Source organism: Artemia franciscana, chromosome 6, assembly GCF_032884065.1.
Source record: "Artemia franciscana chromosome 6, ASM3288406v1, whole genome shotgun sequence".
Lineage (NCBI taxonomy): Eukaryota > Metazoa > Arthropoda > Branchiopoda > Anostraca > Artemiidae > Artemia > Artemia franciscana.
Window position 1 is genome coordinate 37,241,461 of NC_088868.1, and position 23,024 is coordinate 37,264,484.

The 23,024-nt window shown below is 34.2% G+C and overlaps 1 protein-coding gene across 1 annotated transcript in view; it reads left to right on the forward strand.

Moving 5' to 3' along the window:
* The window catches only part of LOC136028562 (uncharacterized), a 48,235-nt gene extending 35,413 nt beyond the window's left edge, over positions 1-12,822 (forward strand). The window contains exon 3 of the mRNA XM_065706408.1: positions 12,320-12,822. Within this exon, the coding sequence (XP_065562480.1) occupies positions 12,320-12,822 (503 nt within the window). The remainder of the gene's footprint in view (positions 1-12,319) is intronic.
* The last annotated feature ends 10,202 nt before the right edge of the window (positions 12,823-23,024 follow it).

The window sequence follows — 23,024 nt, forward strand, 5'->3', positions numbered from 1 at the left end:
GCCTTAGTGACTTAGTCTTCTTTACATTAACTTTCAAACCTATTTTAGCACCCTGAATTCGCCAAACCTCTAAAATTTCGTTCATTTCCCCCACACTTTCATCTAGGATGCTAAAATCATCAGCGTAATCTTGTTTCAGGAGAGTTTTTCCTCCACATTTGATTCCGTGGTCTCCCATTGCCTTTCCTGCGCTCTTTAAGACAAAGTCCATCCAAATGATCCTTAAAAAGGGAAGAAAACACAACTCTGCATAACTCCTGATGTAATACTAAACCAGCTACTAACCTCATTTACTACCTTAACCGCAGCAGTGTTCTTCTTGTATATAGCACTTATCACTTTAAGGTAGGTGTCTGATAGACCAAGTACGGATAATACCTTTGCTAAAGCTTATTTATCAACAGAATTCAACGCTTGCTCATATTCTATAAAACTGAGGACCAAAGGCGTTTTCCAACTAAGTTACTTCTCAATTACAAACATAATAGTAAAAATTTGGTTCACACCAAATCTTAAAGTAATAATAGTATTACTATTGTTCACTAAAATTCAAAACATAAAAAATTAATCAGCAGTGAAAAATTTTGAGGTTAAGCTATACACCAGAGTAAACAAGAAAGATAAAAAGTATACAAAACCTTACATTTCATGACCAGGAGCAGCAGAATAATTTTTCAGAGGATTTAATAGTCATCCAGGGATGGGTCTTTCTTAGTAATACAACCCTAAGACGTAGATCATAATACAAAAGCGATTATTCCATAGAATTATAATATTTAGCTGACCAAACATAAGACTTGTAAGACAGTTTAGTCAAAAAGAATTATCAACATAACGTGTCGATAAAGAAAAACGCAAATGTATGATGCATTATTTTATGTCGGGCTTATATATTACGAATTAGTATTGATTCGTAGTTCAAGGTGAAAACATCTGTCTTGAATTGGATGTCATAAATTTAAACCAGTAAGCTTTTTCAGTGAATTTTAATCCCTGCAAAGCTACTTAGATTTCGCAATACCTGGCAAAGGATTAAATTGGGTGACCTTGAGTAAAATTATTACTCAGCATTTCAGTAAGTGAGAGATAATCCTATGGTCATAACTATCAAATCATATAGATTCATTAGTCATTTTTGGAAATTTTTACTAATAAGCGAGCAGAAGAGGGAGGTGTTCTGTGGCAAGCGTCGTCGTACCTGCCGGGAGTGTGTCTCCCTTAAATTGCTGGGAATAGATAGCAAGAGCCTACGCTTCCCTCGCTTATTGGCATTTCGAGCTTCTGAAATTTAGCCAACTACCATTCAGCTTTTGTGCGGTTAAGACGTGTTTTGCCCATGGTTATGTTTTTGACTCGGAATTGGATTAACAGACATTTCGCATAAAAATTGACTCTGATTCGGATACGGACTGCTTTTTTTATGCCACGGTTCTGAACTTGCTGCAGCATAATAATGAAAAAGGTGTCGAAGCTACAGTGATCTTAAAATTTGCTGTCGAATTCTTCGAGTCAAGTGATATTGCCAAATCGAAGAAAATCCTGTGGGATACGCTGCCGAAATCGACCGAGCTCTATCCAAGGCGCACAGACTCAAACGCATCTCTGAATCATTTGAAAGACATGTTAGAACTTCTTCAGAATCAGATTGCTTCTGAGGAAATGCCTGTCTTTGTTATCCGTTTCACAGCCGAAGTTCTCTGTATTCCAGCAGTTGCTTTCTCCAAGATAGCTTCTAAGCATAACAAAATTCGACATCGACAGACTCTTTCGCAAGTTAATGAGAAAATGTCAAATTACGATCTGAATTTCCCCAGCCTCCCTAGCAGTGCTACTGGTAGTGATATAAGCAAAGCCACTGTTATTATCACGAATGTACCACGTGATCTCGATAATGCATCTAAAGGGAAGGAAAGAATTGACTGTTTTTCTGGTCACGATTGCATTGATACTGTGCGCGCATCTGGTGATAAACTTATTGTGAAGATCGATAGCGTGGCCGCTGCTGACTTTTGCAAATCTGCATGCTCGGTTTTTCGTGATTGTGAAGCAAAAATGGTGGAGAAAAAGTTTTTTGGTATAATGAAAGGCGTTGGACAAAATCTTGATCTTGAGCCTCTTACAGCTTGCAGGGGTGTTCGAGACACAATGAGAATTGGGAGCTGAAATTGTGTGAAAATTACGTTCAAAGACGAAATTTCTTTTTTCCTCGGCCCTTAAATCAGTCCTGAAGATAGGCTGTGAACTATTCCGAGTGTATGAATATCGGCAAATTCCTAGGTCCCGCAGGAAATGTCAATCACCTGACCACCTTGCTGCAAAATGTCCCATAAAAACTACAAATGCTCACGGTGCTCTGGTCTCCATATGAAATCCTGTGAATCACCTTGTAGTAATATCCCAAAGAGTGCAAATTGTAGTGGAGATCATGTTGCTTATAGTTTTCGTTGCTCCAAACTAAAGGCTCTTGTTAATTCCAAAGACCTTCTCGCTTGCAATCATGAATGAGTATAAATTCTCATTGTGCTCTTTCAACATCAGTGGGACAAAGGATAAAGTAGTAAGATTTGATGAAAACTAACTAATCATGATGTTCTTCTCTTGCAAGAACACCTGCTCCCAAGTTGCAGTGTAAACTTTATAAGGCGAAGTTCTCAACATACTGTTTTCACCAGGAATGCCCGCCATACCCGAGGCTGGCCTGCTGGTGGTCTTGCCTGTATATTAAGCGATCTTTGCCTAGCTGTTTGTGTCCTAGCTGCAACCAATTCTCTAAACACTATCTTCCAATCCGGTTTGCAGACGTGATCCTAATCAACGCCCATTTGCCCCATGGTAGAAGATCTGTTTCTTCTTTCTCCACCAATGCGAATGTTTGCAACAAATTAAAGAATCTTATATCTGGTATTGAGTGTCTGGGATTCAAGTGGGTGCTTATAGGCGACATAAACTGTAACATCAACGTTTCCTCGACAAGAAAGGAAGTGCTTTTTCAGTGTCTACCCTCAGCATTTAAGGTCCTAACGAAAGACCTCAGTTTTATATATATACACTGTAGTAGTTCTGTCTCAAATTTGGGCCACTGTGTCTGCTATCATTCATTTCAAACTTCAGCAGTACATGTTGATGAAGATGAGAGAAATTATGATCTTTTACCTCTGTATTTTGATATTACGGTTACTTATGCTCAAACCAACCCGCTCAACGACGTACACTCAAACCAACTCGCACTGTCGCATAAGTTGTTTGAAAAGCGTGATTGGTCTAGTGCGAACATGCCTCTTTACCTCGCTACACTTGGAGCTCTACTGTCCACCGTACGTGTCCCTTTCCATCTTCTTTGCACAAATGCGTTCCCCATTATTGACGATGCTCGTGCTGATTTGAATCACTATTATCGTGACATTATCTTATGTATAAAGCAAGCTGAAGATGTAGCCGTCCCGATGAACCGAGTCAGGTGGAATACCCAAAAACCAATTTGGAAGTGTGATCCTTTGCTGAAAAAAGTCAAGAATAAGGCCAAATTCTGGTTCAGAATCTGGTCTGCCTATGGTCGACCTTCTCGGGGTAGTGTGTTTGATCTAAAATAAAAGACGAAACTCGAATATAAACGCCATCTTCGTGCCATTCTTTACTCCGGTGAAATTTTTCCGAAAAGTAATAATGAGTGGCGAAAAGTGAAAAATTTTGCCAAGTTTCCGGATACAAGTTCTAGTGATATTATACCTCGTCCATCTTGGATCGAACATTATTCAAAAATATTTTCGAAAGTTAATTATGCAGTGCATAAGCGTTTTTCACGTTTGCTCGAAAAAAATTCGCCGTCAAGTTTATGTCAGAGACATGTAATTCCAGTTGAAAAGTGGGCTATTGTTAATGGTATTAAGGGTTTAAAATCAAAATCTTTTGATATTGATGGGATTAGTGTTTTGATTCCAGTTGAAAAGTGGGCTATTGTTAATGGTATTAAGGGTTTAAAATCAAAATCTTTTGATATTGATGGGATTAGTGTTTTGAATCTTGTTCCGAATTCTTTTGAACTGGTATCTCATCTCCAACTGTTTTTTCATATGTGTTTTAGTAGTTCGTGTGTGCTCGACTCGTTCTTATGCGGTAGTATTACGTCACTTCTAAAAAAAGGAAAAGATCCGGTTTCTCGTAGTTCTTATAGGCCCATAACGGTAGCTTGTACTCTTAGCAAGCCTTTTTAACACCATCTACTACTACTTTATATAACTAAGCTTGCTCTATATGATGATTATCAATTTGGTTTTAGATCGGGGCTAGGTTGTCATCATGCTCACCGTGCTTTGACTTCTTTATTAAAAAATGCCCATCGCACTCGTCGTGTACTTCATTTCGCAACCCTAAACTTGTCTAAAGCATTTGAAACTGTTTCTCATGCTCAAGCATGGGCAGCATTATGCCAGAGAGAAGTAAATCCTTCGGTAATTCACGTGCTTTGTTTTTGGTACTCCCATTCTTACCTTCGCCTTAAGTCATTAGATAATTTTTATTTTGGTCATATCCCTGTTCGTTGCGGTGTAAGACAAGGGGGAGTTCTTTCGCCGTATATTTTTAATGCTTGTATTGAAAATGTACTATCAAAAATATTGACTACGTTCCTACTAGGACCATCTGATATCTCATGTCTGGCATATACGGATGACCTTCTTCTGATTAGTCAAACCGAGTCTGGGGTTGCCCGTTCAGTGAAGTCAGTTACTTTTGCTCTCCGCGATATCTGCCTGTACCTAAATATTGACAAGTGCGAGTTTCTTCTTATCAACGGTAATAATTGTTCAGAATCACTCCAATGCGGTTGTTTTAGTGTTCCTCTTGTTAAATCGTTTCGTTGGCCTGGTATAACAGTTTGCGATTCTAAGAGTGCTCTCCGGTCTCGTGCTGTCAAAGATATTAGTGATAAGCTGAGGCTGAGCTACTCTTAGATTGTAGCAAATCGTGGACACTATAGGAAAAGAGCGCAAAATCGGCTTTACTCAACTTTTTGTTATCATTCTGTAGTCTTCTGTTTTGGTATTAGGCCACTTTTGTTGATTCCTGATCTAAAACATATTCGCAAAAATTGTTACTGGTACTGCAAATTTCTTTTATATCTACTTCGTTCTTAACCGGAATACCAAACTGGTTAAAAAGTATCGTGCGAAAGATATTACTGGTGCTTTTGAAAAATTATCTGCCAAGCTAGCTATTGAAGCGATTTATGGGCTAGGATGTTTCCATCACCTTATCCGTCTTTTTCTATATGTGATTAAATTCGTTTCTTGTATTACTTTTGCTGTTTTTTTTTGTATTTTACTCAAGTTAACCCCTGTTTTGTAAAGTGGGTGATAAATAAGTTATTATTATTATTATTATTATTATCTATTTAATTATGTTAATAAGAAATTCCTTGATTTTATTTAATTATCAAGTTTAAATTTAAGTGACTATTTTGAATCTATTTAGAAATTTTATAGGCTCTTGAGATCTTTTTCTTGGAAACATATAAACGCTTATATTCTGCGCTTGGAATTAATGAAACTAAATTTTATCTATTATTTTTGACCTTTTGAAGCTCCCCTTGGTCTTCAAAGTCAAACATTTAGTTCTATAGATCCTTCCCACAGGGTCCCTTCAAATTCAAAGCTGTGTCCTGTAAGCCGTTAAGACAAGACTTAGACTTGCCTGAGATATTACAGGTATGCCATTTTGACAAAGAGGATACAAATAGTATATAATTCAGTACCCCAACAAGATCTATCTTTATTTCCTTAGCCACTCCTGGGTTATTGCCATAAATATTTTTGACAACCAAACTTCAAATAGTGTGTTGTCATTTTGTTCAACATGAACTCCTAGCTCTACCCTTAGCAGTCTCGGTGTAAGTACAGCTCCACCGTCCTTACAACATAGATACACATAGTGTCTTTTGATTTATATTGACATTACCAACTTAAATTCACCCAATTACTTTCAATTTAGTTGAATTTACTCTCAGTATGCTCTAAAAGATCCAACTTAATACACTTAACCATTCTTGATTAAGTATAAATTTACTTTCTTGACAGCTTTTATGTGGATAATATACTTTGATTTAGTTCAGAATCTCCCTCAATAAACACTGGAAGTTTCAAGTTTATATATCAAACACATATTGCATTTTGATGTAGTGAATTATCTCCCTTAAAATGCCAAAAAATTCTACTTTATGCCTTTGACTGTGGCTAAGACCTTGTATATACACTTTTCGCGCACCCTCCATGCAACCCATTCCTTATGAACATAATGAATTTTTATTCAATCCGATATGGTTCCAATCTCGGTTTAAAAGAACCTGGAAGAATGTATCTGTTTTAGTAGAATATCCTCTCAACACACCCTGAATTTTTATATCTAATACCCCTACCTTTCCTGAGATAATATAAATAGGATATGTTGGCAGATTTGATACACGTACAATATCTCAGTTTTTTAACCCCCTGAAAAGGTCTGGAAAGTTTCATTGTAACACGTTTAGCATATCATACCTTTTGATTTAGTTCAAGACCTCTTCCAACATACAGATTAAGCGTAAATCAAATATCTTTAGTGTTTCAAGATATCCTTTAGCCAGCCTTAGACATATAGTGTATTTTGGATAAGTTCAATATTTTTCTCATCATGTCCCCTAAAATTTTAAATTAATACCCTCAACTATTCTATAGATAGTTAAGACAAAGTTTTTTTTCAATATGTCCATCAACAGTTCTTGAGAACTACTTGAAACAACCTTAGTCTTTTGGCATACACTGAGGATGAAAAATCCCCCTTTTCGAAATAACAAATCTTATATGTTAAAATAGGCGGTTCTCATAATTTACAGCTCTTTCCCCAAACACTCTTTTTGGTCTTGTCATTTCTTGGGCAATAGATATTATCAATAAAATATTAGGGGGGGGGGGGAATATATAAAAGAATATTGGAAGGGTGATTTATACCCTGTAATCACTACTATTTCTGAAACAGGGCGTTAGAAATTTTAATATCCACTTTAATCATCCCTAACCATAGTTTTTACGATAATTTCCTCCATAGAAAGTGACCTGGTATAACAAAATTGAACTTTTTTAAATTATAGATGCAGTCCTATTAAGCTACCTATGATAATGGTAAGTTCGTTGCTGAAGGACTAATTCTGGATTATAATATAAACTTTTGGACAAAATTTGTACGTTCAGTTAAAATACTTGATTAGTAGTATATTAGTAGAGTATATTTTTAAAGCATTCTTAGATTACAGTTCGTTGTTGAGGAGCATGAGGATATTTATTTAAACGATTATAAAGTATCTAGAGTTTTCCCGCCTTCTTTAAAGCAGAATTCACCTTGTCCTTCTCACTCGCATACATAAACGAAGTAGTAATTGTAGTAGTAGTAGCCGCATAAGCATTTGTAGTTTAAGTAATAAAAGTTGTAGTTATAGCAAATTCTACCTTACGGTTGGTTCAACTTTCCCCTCATATTTCATTGAAAATTTCACCTTAACAATCTTAACCTTAGTAGTAGTAATTCTAACAGTAGTAGCAGGAGCGTAGAAGGAAGAGCGTCCATAAAAATATTAGTGTTAGTAGTTGTAAGAGTAGTAGAAGTAGCTGTGGTTATATAGTCTTTTTGTTGGTTTAATATCCCGCTCTAAATGCCCCGGAAGTTTAAAATCAATGCGCTAACCATTCCTTGCATATTTGCCCTTTTGATACCTGCATGCAGTTTGTTTTATTAGTTCAGTATCCTCCACCTGGCTCCCTGAAAGCTTCACCTTAGTATCCCTAGCTTTTTTGATATGCAGGATCAAACCTAGTTCTGTTTTCCAATATCAAATTCTTTATCTTATAAGGGGAAAACTGTATAACTTACAGAAGTTTTGGCAAGCACAATTGGGTGTTGTTGGTTCCAAGAAGCATAGTTTTTGGGCCTTTCGATTATAAAGAAGAAAACGGCTGTCACAAAATTTTGATCATATGTCTTAAGAGAGAGAGAGTGACATAAAAGAGCATGGAAGGAATGTTGATTGATTTCCAATCACTTTGGACTCTTAAAACAGACATTTGCATTTTCACTTTCTGATCAAAAGAGTACCCTCTAAAGTTTCTACGACAAATTTGTCCGTTCGAAAAGGCTTACTTTGAAAGAATATTTTTAAACAAGGGACAATAAAATTAACTTCGGATTTCTATCCCAGAAATTTGTGGGTAACGTTTAGCCCAAAGGAATTAACCTATTAGAAAATTAGATCTTCTTGAACTTAATGATTATCAAAAAAATTTTATTCGATACATTAGTGCTTATTTAGCCTTGTTAGGTCCCAAATTATGTGGGAGGAGACGGGGTTAAGGTCAATATTTTGCTACTTTATACTGCTTCATTTGGGCTCCTCATCGTTAGACCTTAAAGATATACGTTTTTATTCACAAGGAAAGTTTTTTTCTTATATTTTTCGAACCCATTTCCTTAGGGGACCATGCTATAAAGTATTTTTTGCTTGTATAACAGGCTGCTCTTGGCCCAGAAATAACGGCTGTAAGTTTCGAGCTATTTCGAGAAAAGAAAGTTGTGTGTCTTTATATTAAACTAATGAGCCCTTTCCTTCACCTCACTCACTTCACAAAATGTATTTTTATTTTACCAAGAGAACCATATCAGAATCTCTTAAGCAACCAGAAATCCATTATCCAGCAAGCCCCCGTTTTTCTCAAATAATCCTATTTTCTAGCAAGTGGTTCTTCCCACTCTACAGTCAGTCTTGTTCGATATGTACATTTCCTCCCTTTTGTTTTTTGGGTAAGTTTTCTCCCCAGGTGCTATTTGATAAAGTATTCCCCAGCCTTGAGTCTTATTTCTTTTCTAAAATAGAACCAATTCAGTAGCTATTTCTCGCTATTAATAAGCTTTCTCAGTGAATTTAAGATTTCCCTTTCAAATCATGCCTTAAAGACATTTTTTTAATGTTTAATAATATTCAATAATATTATCAACCACAAATGAATAAATACCAGTCCTCTTGCACTCAAAATCAGTAAATGTATTTATCATATTTTATTTTAATCTATTAAAGAGAAACGATTTTAAATATATTTGTTGTAAAAGTAAAGGTTCTCTTTAATCTTCTCTCTCGAATTATCATTTTATTTCAAATTTAATGATAAATAGTTATAAAATATCATCCTGGTAGAAGTCACTGACAAAATTACGCAGATCCCCTATATACAACTCTCTGAAGGACATATAAAATTTAATTTTGGATTCCGACTCTAATTTTAAATATTAATTATGCTTCAACTCTACTTCAGAGCCGTAGCATATAACAATACTCAATGATTCTTTAAAAAACACCAATTAATTTCATATTTGCTTATTAATCCTGCTTGATCTCCCTCAATACATAATATACCTAATTAGACAGCTGCGCTGTCTTAGCTATGATAATTGCAGTTGTGTCATCAGCAAAAAGCAAAGCTGTTTCACTAATTAGGTTAACCGTTATTCATTTATTCTGTAACAACAATTATTTAGAGAATTTGGTAAATAATTTATAAATATCAAGAATAATATAGGATTAAGAACTGTTACTGGCGGAACGCCTATTTCAACCAGTTTTTCTCCCAAAGAAGAATCATTTAGATGAGTACACTAATAACGATTACTTAAGAAACCTCTAACAAAATTCGACGCTTTTCCCTTCAGACCATACACCTCACACTTTTTAAGAGGCAGTTCATGGTTCACAATGTCGAAAGCTTTTATCAGATCTAAAAATACTGCAACTACTTTAAAACCTTTATGTAATGCCACATTGATAATAGTTGTCAAATAAATCATTGCTTGTTCCGTTGTTCTTTTTCTACGTAACCCAAATTGTGTCTCTGCCAGTAACTTATGTTCCTCCAAACAACTCATCAATCTAGTACTAAAACGCGGGAAAGTGTGGGTATAATACTAATCGGTCTTTATTTTCCTTGGTTAGTTTTAATACCTCCCTTATGAACTGGGGTTACACGGACAACTTTAAAACAATCTAGAAATTTTCCTTGACGAAAACTCCTGTTTATCAATTCACATAAAACATGAGTTATAATAGGGAATATATACTTAGGAGTATTTAATGTGATTTGATCACTGCCAGATAAGTTACTGCGAAACCCATAAATAATTTGTTCAATCTCATCAATCTGTTACAAGTCTAAGATGAAGAGGTAAATCAATTAGGTCCTTCAGTAAAGATTCATACGTCAGATCACTAATATCAGGCACAATTGGCATAGTTAGATTTGGAACAATATTTGAAAAATTCATTGCATATATCATCTTCCAAATTTAAAGTCCCTCCTTGACAAATGTTTGTTTCCAATTGTAATTATATATAAGAAAACATATTTTTTAACTGAAAGCAAGGAGCGACATTAAAACATAAGACAAACAGAAATTATTCCGTATATGAAAGAAGTTGTCCCTCCCTCATGACCTCACTCCTTACGCTAATGTTTCTTAGTGTTTTAAAAAGTTGAGTTGAGAGAGAGAGTCAAAATTTAGCGTAAAGAGCGGTATTTTGAGGAAGGAACAGCCCCATTTATATACGGAGTAATTTCTGTTCTTTTAACTTTTGATTTCGCTCCTTACTTTTAGTTAAAAAACTTGTTTTCTTATTTAAATTCTGGACGTTTTGAATTAAAATATGTTTTGATTTTGGCTCTCCGAATATAAATAATTAAAATTAAATTTACATATTATTTATTTTGGCCTAATGACCTTGTCATAGTTTTGATCGGAAGATTTTGAGAAAAAAGGAGCGCGAGAGGGAGCCTAGTTAACCTCCAATTTGTTGGATACTTAAAAAGGCAACTAGAACTATTAATTTCTTACGAACTTGTTCATTAGTAAAAACATATGTTATTTACGAATTAACTTACGTAACGAAGTTCTATATTTGTATGTTTTATTGGGTATATGAGGGGGTTTGCCCCCTCGTCAATACCTCGCGCTTTTCACTAAAGCTTAAATTTTGTCCCAATGAATCACATCACAAAGACCGCATCACAAATGAATCACAAAGACCGTAGAATAAATAGTTGAAATTACGAAAAAATAATTTAGCGTAAAGCGCGAGGTATTAAGAGGAGTTGAACCCCCCACGTGTTTCTTTTTGTTTTAAGCTTTAATGCTGCTCCTTACTCTCAGTTGGAAAACTTTTTTATATTTATTTTTTCATTTTTTTTTAAATGCTAGAAAATCCTGCGCTCCCTAAATGGAAATCCTCTTCCCTCATGACAAATTCCTCCTAGGAAAATCCTCCCCCTCCCCTCAACCCCTACTTCCAACCGAAAAATCTCCCTGAAAATGTTTAGACGCTTCCCAATAACTATTGCTATATGTAAAAAACGGGTCCAAGTTTGTAACTTGCAGCCCCTCCCACGGAGACTGTGGGGGAATAAGTCATCCCCAAAGACACAACTATTAGGTTTTTGTCTTTGCTAAATAAAATGGCAATCTCAGAATTTTGATCTGGTGACTTTGGGAAATAATGAACGTGGGAGGGGGGCTAGGTGCTTTCCAATTTTTTGGTAAATTAAAAAGGGCACTAGAAATAAAAAAAAATTATTAGAATGAGCCCTCTCGTGGCATTTTAGGACAAATGGGTTGATACGATCACCCCTTGGAAAAAAATCTGTCTTCTGGGAAAAAATACAAAATTCTACATTTTTATAGATAGGAGCTGAAACTTCTACTGTAGGGTTTTCTGATTAGTTGAATTTGATGGTATGATTTTCGTTAAGATTTCACAACTTTTAGGGGGTGTCTCTCCCTATTTTCTAAAATAAGGAACTATTATTATCTATTATTCAATTATAAATAATAGAAACTATTCTCTAAGATTATTCAAACCGCACTAGAATTTACTAAGCAAAAGATGAAATATTACGATTTTAGTCACCAAAATGAAAAATGTAAAAATGAAACTTTTTAGTTCGCAAATAATGATAATTTATTTTAGGTTTGTTTGATAATTATTTGCTTTTGCCTGTCGTTAAATTAGTTTATTTTGTTTAGTTTATTATTAATTTGTTTATTTCGAGCGCTGTATGTTTTTTGTCAATTCGGTGAAACTTTAGGTCCAATACGTGAAATTGGATATTAGATATCGCTTCAGGCTGAATTTTCATGGAAAAACAAATCTCTTTACGATTAGGGAACTAGAAAAAGGAAACTGGTTTTTAACAAAGAGACTAGAAAGTAAAACTATAGTTATTTCTTAGTGAATACTGTAGTTAAATTTATTTTTCAGTTGTCAATGATGCACCTGGCTATGTTGCTAAACATAACTTGAGAGGGATGGCTCTAAAGCTGCAGAATTTAATCACTGGAGACCGTATTCAAGCCCAGTGCTTACCTCTGTATTCAATACTACTTTCAGTTAATATTTCTGTAATTGACTTAATGGTATTAGACTCCAAAAACGTAGAGCTTGAAGTTTTGAAGACAATTCCCTTCCAAAAAATTGACATAGCTGTTCTTTTGATAGAGACTTTTAATGAGCCAAAGTATCAAAAACAAATAACGCATGCTTATTTAAAATCTCAAGGATTTATTTATTATGACACGGTTCGTAATATTTTGCATCATGACGATTATATCTTCCTTAATAAAAAATATTTTAAAAAAGATGCTAGTTTACCAAATTTTAGTTTATCAAGTTATTTCAAAATTTTAACAGGAATAGAAAAAAAAAATGCCCCAGAAAGTGAATTTGAATCTTTTGTAAATTATTTCTTACCTATCTTAGTATAGAAATTACAAAGTTTTTATTCGTAAATTTTACGAAAGGGGGGAGGGTAGGGATTCAGAGTGGATACTGGCTAACCTACCTTTCTCAAAGATTTTATTTTGCTTTAAATTAACAATAAGGTATCATAAACTCATCAATACAGTCACCTGTTTTAATTATATAAATAAATCTGTACACAATTATTATCTCTTCAAAAAATTTATCGTTATCCTATGTTTTTATAATAAACTTACTAATAATCTTGCTGTTAGGTAATAATTTTTAATAACCTAACTTGGGTTTTCTAGGATTTTACAAAATGTACATCCAAATGATTTGTTTTACTCTATAGGTATAATGATGTGGGGATTCTATAAAAGCCTTCCAATTTTTTCTTGGAATGGAAAAATCTGTCTTGTTTATTTTCCTCGGCCAACTACATTTTACCATTGCTCTTGACAGTATAACTTATTTTCGCATGTTATTAAGTTTGGCTCTTATTACATCAGCCTCAAATTTTAATAGATGTAAAGAAGGTAATCAACAATTTTTTTGGCCAGATAACAAGCAAATAAATTTAATTATGAAATTAAAAATCATTTGAAAACAAAAAATTACTTGAAAATAGCACAAAATCATCAACAAAAGTGAGTAAAGTGAGTAAAAGTGAGTGTTTTTATAAAAATAAAATATTAAACTTAGTTTTTATTCAAAGTATAACTTTTTTACGTTTGTAGTAGCGTTTAAGTATTAATACAATATTCATGATTGATGATTGAAACCGAAACAAATATATATTCCTTTCAGAAAAATTTTACTTTCAGTAGCTTATTTTATTCAAGCAGTAAAATATTTCATAGGATAAGAAAAAGGTGCTAAAAGAGTTGATGAAGAAGGACAGGAGTCCTCATTTGATATATTGTCGCATAATGATAGTGAAATATCCTAACGACACTCTGTGCTGTTTGAGATCCAACTTTACCCTTCAGGGACATGTTTAAAAAGGACATAGATTATTATCTTTTTTAAGGTTCAAAGACATTATATACATTTGATACGTATGTCCTTTTTTGCCTACGACCATGGAAAGAAGTTTACTTACGATTACTTTTCTGTCAAGCTATGGTATTTAGAACAGATATAGGGATGTTTTCTTTCTTACTAATTCGAAAATTTGAATTTATGTGAAATAATCATATTTCTTCTTTTACAATGTTTTATTTGAAAATAACCGAAAATGAAGGATAAAAATCAATTTGTAGATTACAAGAGTTTGAGAAATCTTACGAATATGCAATCAGAATCAATTAAAACAAAAACAGAACTCATAGATTGTGAAACTAAAGTGGAAATGAGTAAGGGTTGATGTGTTCATACTTTGCTTCTTCTGTCTGTGAAAAAAGGAAAAAATCGTAAGAATTAAAATGTTTGACAGGCTTAACCTAATACTTTCCTGGTGAAACTAATTGGGATGAAATTGCCACAAAAAATTCCAAATTGCTTAGAAAAAATTCCACATTGCTTAGAAGAGAAAATGAAAGACTTTCAGAAATTCTAAATTTACAACAAGAAATCATTGTTCTAAAATCCAAGCCGTCTCCTTTTTCTTTTTCTTCTGCTCCCTGTCATTCCACTCCCACCAATGCCAGCCAAGTGAAAGGCCCACCAAAACATACTGTGATCCACGAACCTATCGAATTCCCCCAAAGTTAAAGTACTGTTAATAAGAAGATCACCCAGAACGAGTTAAAGGAAATAGCCCAAGATTTGGGCAAAAAGACAATTGATGACGTTGAAAAAATTATCTCTAGAAAATGCTACTTCTGTAGGAATGTAAAAATGCTACTTTCTGTAAAAATGCTACATTCTGTAAAAATGCTACTTCCACCCCTACTTCTGTAGGGGTGGAATGAGAACTGAGGGAAGTGTGGTGAAATACGAATTGAAGCCACTTGCTAAGGATTTTTTATTCACAACAGATCTATCAGCTTTCCTATAAAGAGATGGGCAAGATTGTTTGAGTTTCTTACGGGAGAGAGCTTCATTAATTACAGTCCAAACCTTGCGCAAATTCCCTTTACACTCATTAATTCGACGTGAAAAATACAGCTTTTTTGCTAAGCGAACTGAAGAAGTGAGCACATTTTTGTAATGTTTATACTTCAGAAGATCTTCCTGTGTCTTACTTTTACATGCAGCCTTGAACAAAGACGCCTTCATATGGGTTGCATTGATCAGACCTCTAGACTTCCATGGGCATTTAGGTGTAAAATTCCTTGGCCTCTTTCTAAGAGGAAAATGCTTATCCAACAGAGTGCCCATACGACACAAAAATAATCTAGTTGCACAATCAGCATCATTAGCTTCAAGAACACTAGACCAATCATTACTCTGAAGACTATGTATTAAATTAGAAATTTCTCTATCTGTAAAAGTTCTAAAAGAAGACTTGCCTTTCTCATCCACAGTAATCTCTGTTTTAGGCACAGATAGTGATAGATAAATAGGGAAGTGATCAGAAAGATCAGTGAAAACAAGACCAGATGAGAACTTCAAATTAGGAGAAAGAGAAGTGAAAATATTATCTATCCCCACACCAGAAAGCTGATCAAGCAAATAACAGAACAGATGTGTTGGAAAAGGAGGGGGCTTATAAAACAAACAAACAGTATCACCTGCAACCTGGCTTTTCAGATCAATAACAAGAGAATAAACTGTCCTACTATTAGACACCACCGATGTAAACAAGGATTCAAGATCAGATCTTCTACAAAATTCAATACAAGATTTTATGAACAAAGAAATACCCCCAGAACACTTTGTTATCATTCTAGGGACATGAATAGCAATATAACCATGCATGTCATAAGCTGTAAAATCATCACTGTCAGATAACCATGTTTCCGTCAAGCCTATGACATCAAAAGGGCAAGAATTATCAGACCACAGATACGATTTAAGAGTGTCCCACTTATCTCTTATCCCTCGCACATTCAAACAAAAAACATTAAAGCAACTGTTTGAAGAGAGTGAGGGCATAATATTATCACAATAATCAATGGTGGTGTGATAATTACAGCTAGAACTAACCATAGATTCAAGGAGAGGGTCAGAAGTGTGTGCCTCTTGTTTACCAGCACTACTTGGTTGATCAAATATAACTGAATTAAGAATAGAAGAATTCATAAGGAAAGAGAAATCACCCATATTTATCTCAGACATATAAAACCTTCACAAATGACACACTATCCATAGTACACTTGAAGGTAATGGAATCATAAACAAAGAAAAAGAAATATCAGTGGGATGGCAAATATTAACCAAAGAAAGGGATCAAATAATGTGGCACCAATCAGGAGAAGATGAGCTGCGAGTGTTAAGGCATGACAAACAATGACAGAAATCAGGCTACATAAAGGCAATAGGATCTCAAACAAATATAAAGAGACATTAGTAGAATGGCTCATAATATTTGAAGAATAGGCTAAATTTACAATATGGGACCAGTAAAATTTATGTGAGCTGTATGTGTGCTGACATGACAAAAGTGTGATAGAAAATAGCATACATGAAGGTGATAGGAACACAAACAAATACAAATAAATATCAATGGTAAGACACACAATATTCAAAGTATAAGACCAAAATAGATTTGAGCAATCAAAATTATGTGATCTGCATGTGAACACACAGAACAAAGATATGGTAGAATTAAGGCAAAATAAATTTGTCAAAGTACTGGCCAAAAGTATAATGTGGAGCCAGTCAAGATTATAAGAGCTGCAATTATGCTGACATGACAAAAATATGTATAAATTGGCCTACATGAAGGTGAGAAAGTCAAAAACAAAAATAAAAAAAAAAAAAATTCAGTAGGATGGCATATATTAATCATAATATTGGCCCAAAATATAATATGGGAACAGTCAAAACTTGATGAGCTGCAAGTGTGTAGACACAACAAGAACGTTCTAGAAGCCATGCAACATGATGGTGATAGGATCACAAACAAACATAATGAAAAATCAGTGGAAAGGCACATATTAATTAAAGGAGTGGCACAAAATATAATGTGTAACCAGTTAAAATTATGTGAGCTATAAGTATGCTGACATGACAAGAGTAAAACAGAAAGCAAACTACATGAAGGTGGTAGAATCACAAACAAACATAGAGCAATATTAGTGGGAAGGGACATATCATCCAAGGTATTGCCCCAAAGCATAATATAGCACAAGTCAGAATTATGTGAAAACAGTGAAGAGTGAAAAAGGAAAAATGTAAGAACATAAAATAAATTCATACAAAAACAATTCAACATATTATAACAAAGTGAACTAAAATCCATCACTTTAATTCTCTGCATTTGCAGCACACAAATCAATTTCATCCTGATCACTGAACTTAACTACTCTTCCAGACTGAGTTTTATACAGGATATCACCTTTACTGGACCAAACATTACGTAAACCAAGCTTTGACTTGGCATATGAAAGAAGCTGTAAGCGTGGTTTTGTGAGCATCTCAGAAAATAGTGTCCCAGATCCTTTCAAATCCTTCTTTTGTCTGAGAAGCAGTTGGCGAAGTCGTAAATTACAAAATTCTACAACTATGGGTCTGGGTTTGGCAGATGGTTTGCCAATTCTTTTGGCTGATACAACATCAGACTGGGTAATTGGTATGCCAGGAAATTTCACAGCACATAGTGACATGAGCTGACTTTCAGTGTTTTCAATGGGGGCATCTTCTTTCACCCCAAAGACAATAATTTGGTTCCTCAAAGCCTGCTGTTCAAAACGATCATTTAATCTTGCCAGGTTAGACTGGATAGGCTTGAAAGAGCTCTCAAGGTCTTTCATTGATGACCCTAGAGTAGTCAAAGAAGATTCAATTGAAGATATGCGTTTATTATAGCTTTCAAGGGTCTTATCAACTAGACTACTAAGATCTAGACTGAGGCCAGCATACACATCCTGCTTGATTGCATCCAGCTTATCTGAAGAAATAGTGGCATCATGTTGAATGAATGCCTGTTCCTCTTTCATTTTGGTCACAGCCTCATCTACCTGGGTAGAGAAATCATTGTTCTAAAATCCAAGCCGTCTCCTTTTTCTTTTTCTTCTGCTCCCTGTCATTCCACTCCCTCCAATGCCAGCCAAGTGAAAGGCCCACCAAAACATACTGTGATCCACGAACCTATCGAATTCCCCCAAAGTTATAGTACAGTTAATAAGAAGATCGCCCAGAACGAGTTAAAGGAAATAACCCAAGATTTGGGCAAAAAGACAATTGATGACGTTGAAAAAATTATCTCTAGAAAATGCTACTTCTGTAAGAAATTTAAAAATAATATTAGAACTACCATCTCAAGAAGATTCACAAAACGTAGTCACAGTTATTAGGGAAGAATCAGATTTGACAAAATATATCCCTAAACACTCAACCAAATGAAATCCTAGAATGATTTTTAAAAACATCCCTTGGACAAATGAAAAAGAACACCTACGAGAATCCCTTTTGAATCACAATTTAGATGTGCCAAAACTAATAGTTAAAGGATAAGTATTCAAAATAGTGACAATAATTCACAAAGGAGAAAATAAATTCCATGCTGTTGTTGAAGTCTCCCCAAAGATGCCTAGATATATTGAACACACACAATGGTCTGAAAGTAATGTTCATGTTGCACGAATGTGAAGATTTTATTTACATATTAAGGTGCAAAAGATGCTGTTTGTATGGACACAAAACCAGTGATTGTAAAGGAGTTACCCTTGGTCCGTATTGCAGTGGAGAACATGAATATATGTTTTGCACACCTTCTCGACCCTCCTGCCAACCATGTCAGTCAAAAGGACTGACAGGAACTAGACATACCTCGTACGACATAAATAAATGTCCTATCGCAAGAAAAATAAAGGATTTAATGAAGTCATATTCAATATTTTTATGAATTATTTTGATTCAAAGAGTGGTGTAAAGTTCCTTGACTGTAGCATTTATTAGTTTCACTTATTCAATTTTTGTGTCTTTTTTATAAAGTTAGTTTGTAGACACAGCAGTGAAATACCTGTAAATGTTTAATTGACTTAATAAAATCATCATCATCATCATCATGGTCCAATTGAGGCTAATAAGATTATGTATAAGAATTGACTGCCATATTATCACCCCACACGTCCTTTTCTTTCAATAGTTCAACGTGGAAATAATTTGCTTTTTCATCAAGTCAAAATATACTTTAATTTACCAAGAATTACGTTTCTATTTTAAAGCCGTTGAAGAAAGTCTTAATCGAAGTTTTTTTTATAGTTGGTTAAACAAAATCAATAAAAAGGATCAAATTATTTTAGATTTCAACGGTTAATTGTAAACACTTCCAATTGAGGGAATGTTTTGAAATCAAAGTTATTAGGCGAATATCGATGACAGATACATTTCATGGAAAAAAATCGCTAATATTAACCGATGCAGGTATAATTGATTGTATTTTTTTTACGATTTTATGCAGTAAATTGAAATAAGCTTCTTTTTGAATATTAGCACAATTTTTAATAATGTGTAAGCCTCTTCCCTAAGGTTAAGGAGCAGAGTATCCCGCCTTAGAAGCCTCTTAAAGTTTACACAACTCTTAAAGCAAAGAGGTTACGCATCATATGCTAGTTTTAGCCCCATAGTCTCAAATTATTTCGATTTTTGTACCTACGTGTGCATATTACCTAGGGAACCATCGTAGTAAATCGAAGTTGGAGAGAGGAGTTTGAATTCAGGTTGGAGAGAGAAGGTTTCTAACCCTGCAAGAAACTTTCTGTTTCTGTATCAGACTCAAGTACGTCCCACTGTGAGCTCGGTTGTACTGCCTAATTATCTCAAATTTACTTTTCTACATCTCGGAACATTATAATAAAAGTCTGTTTCAGCTTTGTTTTAACTCCTTAACCAATCTATAATGAAAATGTAAGACATAATATGGAAAAAAGATATACTGCAAATAAAAAAGAAGAAACAGTCTTATATGAGCCGTCAGTAGTGATATTTGGTATAAATTGAAACATTGGAGCTCTTCCAGAATAACAGGGAAACTTTTGTGTGCTTTATTGCTTTTGTATGAGTATTCTCTGTCATTTCTAAAGAATTATGAAGAATTCTTTTTGCGGGACTCCGCCTTTTTAAATCTTTTATTTTGCACTTCGTGAACACTTTCTAGTGTAGTTTGGCTCCTTTTCCAAGAGCTTCGTTGTGTTTTCGAAATTTCTTTGGATGGTAGGAATGCCCTTTCTTCTATTGGTTTTTATAATTATATTAATTATACACTTCATTTATTTTTTACTCTGACGTGAGCACTTATCACGATCGGGTCCCTTGGTAGCCACTGCGCAAAGAACCTAACCACATCTTCAGGACGGTGATAGGCCTCTTAAAATTTGGCACTTTTAAACTTTTCCAACTTGGAAAGCAGTATTTTGAAGTTATAGTTTTGGATGAAAAGCTTATCTGTAGACATATTTCATTTTACATACAACACTTCAGCTCCGAAAAATTGCATATTTTTCTAACTTCTTTCTAAACAGGACTCAGTTCTGTACCGCTTTTATTATATGGTATAATCACACGATTATAAAATCCCAATTGGTTCATTTGGTGTAAAGTAATAGCTTAGAAAATTTTATCATCGTCGAACATATTATAATTCAGTTTCCAGTGGTAACAGTCGATTTCTTCATGCTCCATATTCAATAGAAAAAACGCCCTTTCATTCATAACTCCAGGAGATCATTTTTCATTCCAATAATTTCAGTTTCATATAGTCTAATCACCTAGGGAGCTATCGGTGTAGTATTTAAGTTGAGAAAAGTTTCATCAGACATCCCAAAATATAGATTGAAATATTTCAGTTTTCCAAACGACTAACACTTCAAAATCAGAATTTAACAAGTATTGTGTATCCCTTGAATTTGACTCAAATAACTCATCCCCATTCACTCAACCATCCCAAATCAATGGAAATGATTAAAACCTCCCTTGGGGTCTTAGGGATCCACATCTTTGCTTTTTATGGTTGTCCTAATTTTCAAACCTATGATTTGGAAGGTATTTCACTTCTTAGTCACTTCAAAATTTAACAGTAAAACAATTGTAATTTTTTGGAAAATCTAAAAACGACCAGCCATTACCTTCTTATTAATCTCTATATTATAATAACATTTTTATTAAAAAACAAATTTTCAAACACTATTAAAGCCCTTTGTCTCTAGGGCAATGGAATCAGTATTATGTAGGTAGGAAAGGGTTTTTTCCACTATGAGGGCATTCAATCTAGAATTGTCTGCAAAAATGGGGAGAAATTAGTTTTAAGTATACCCACGATATCGAAAAATAAGATATCATAGTGTATTAAAACCATAGTTTTGGTCAATTAATCTTTTACTCGTTTTAGATTTTGAATAATATATTTGCCAATCCGCTCAAATAAATTTTTTATAGGGGGGTGTAGAATGCCTATGGTAGAGCGAGAAAAAATACAATTATTTCAAACCTGACATATATCCCATTCTACAACACTTTTAGCAAATCCTTCTAGCAAGGCAGTCTTCAAAAAATGATGAATCATAGGAGCTTGGATAATTCATTTTTTCTCCGAAGAAAAGCCTTTAATTCTTATTAAGTCTTGTGTTTCAAAAGGCCAAAAGTAGTGCTTGGGCGAATAAATATGTTCAAGGCTTAAATTTTCTTGTAAAGGGTAAGTATTTGCTTAATATATATTATATTAGTAAAATGAGAAAAATATGAAATATGAATAGTAAAACATGAAATATAAAATACTAATAAATAAAAATATGATTCAAATATGAAAGGAAAAGTTAAATACAGTAAAATGGTTTATAAAACCCTGACTAGGAAATGTTTACCGTCAAAAATGCCATCGAGTAGGGGTAGTTGGACAGTTAAAAACACATTTGGAAACCATTAACCACCGAAGCCTAACAACTTGTAATCTTAACGCTTCATATAGTAGACTAAATCCATCATGGTTACAGTGTTTCTCTTGTCATGCTTTGTGTAAGTGACTGCATCTAGAATAAACTTTAAGAACACATCTTGTTTCCTCGTAAATCAGTCCAGAAATACGTTTTACACCACCATGGTAATTCAGTCTTCTGATAGCTAAAATTTTAATTTCGGGGATATTGTCCTGAAGAAGTAAGCAATGACACTTTGCACCTCAAGTTATGTATGTAAAAAGAAAAGCCATGTAATTTAGTTTTAGTTAATACTTTCATTTTAGTTCAATTTTTAAATGTTTCTTTAAACTGTATTTTACGGATGAAGGAGCAATAAAACAAATCTTTGAGACTGACAGCCTAACATAGCGAGACTGATAGTGAGGATTGAATGAAATCGCAGACCACATTCATCTGCCCCTTCACACACGATACGGTTCTATTTTAGGAAAAAAATAAAGACAAAAAATACATTCAAAAATAAAAAAAGTAAACCTTTTTGAGTAATATGGCCTTTTTGAATTATGTAATTACGCACCTGAAGTGGTTTATTAACTATAACTCCCCCTTCTTTTTCCTTTCCTATCCACCCTGAAATTTCTGTTAATGCTGTGAAATTACTTGGTGTAACCATCTCAAGCGACTTGCCACGTTAATGATTTCTTAAAACGTACAAATACTGCATTTTCTCTCCTCAAATTCCCTAATAAATTTAACTGTCCTAAATTGTATTTTTTGAGGATTTTTCTCTCTTTTGTACGTCCTACCCTCGAATAAACTTGTTTTGTTCGGCATCCTGGTATCTCCAATGAATATTTGGAAGAAATAGAGGCAGTTCAAAAAAGATGCCTAAAAATTATCTTCAATGAGGGTAAAGTGCCTTACATTTCCCTTTTTCAGAGAGCAAATCTAGTCACCCTGAAGGAAAGAAGAGCACAAATTTCCTTGCGTTTTGCCCACAATGTCATGGATAACCCTGGTACAACTTTTCTTTTCCCTAGTGACCATTTACCACCAACAAAGCCCCCTCCCCCGAACTCGCCCCCAATGTTTTTTTTTCAAGGAAAACACTCGATTTTGCCTCAATAAGGTTTTCACTGAGAGCTAAAAAAGGACGTTCATCCCTCTTATAGTTGAAATTTTAACTCAATAACCCCTCCAATCCCCTTGTCAATCCACTTTTATCTTGGAGTTTAGTTTTTAATTTGCAAACTTTGTAATGC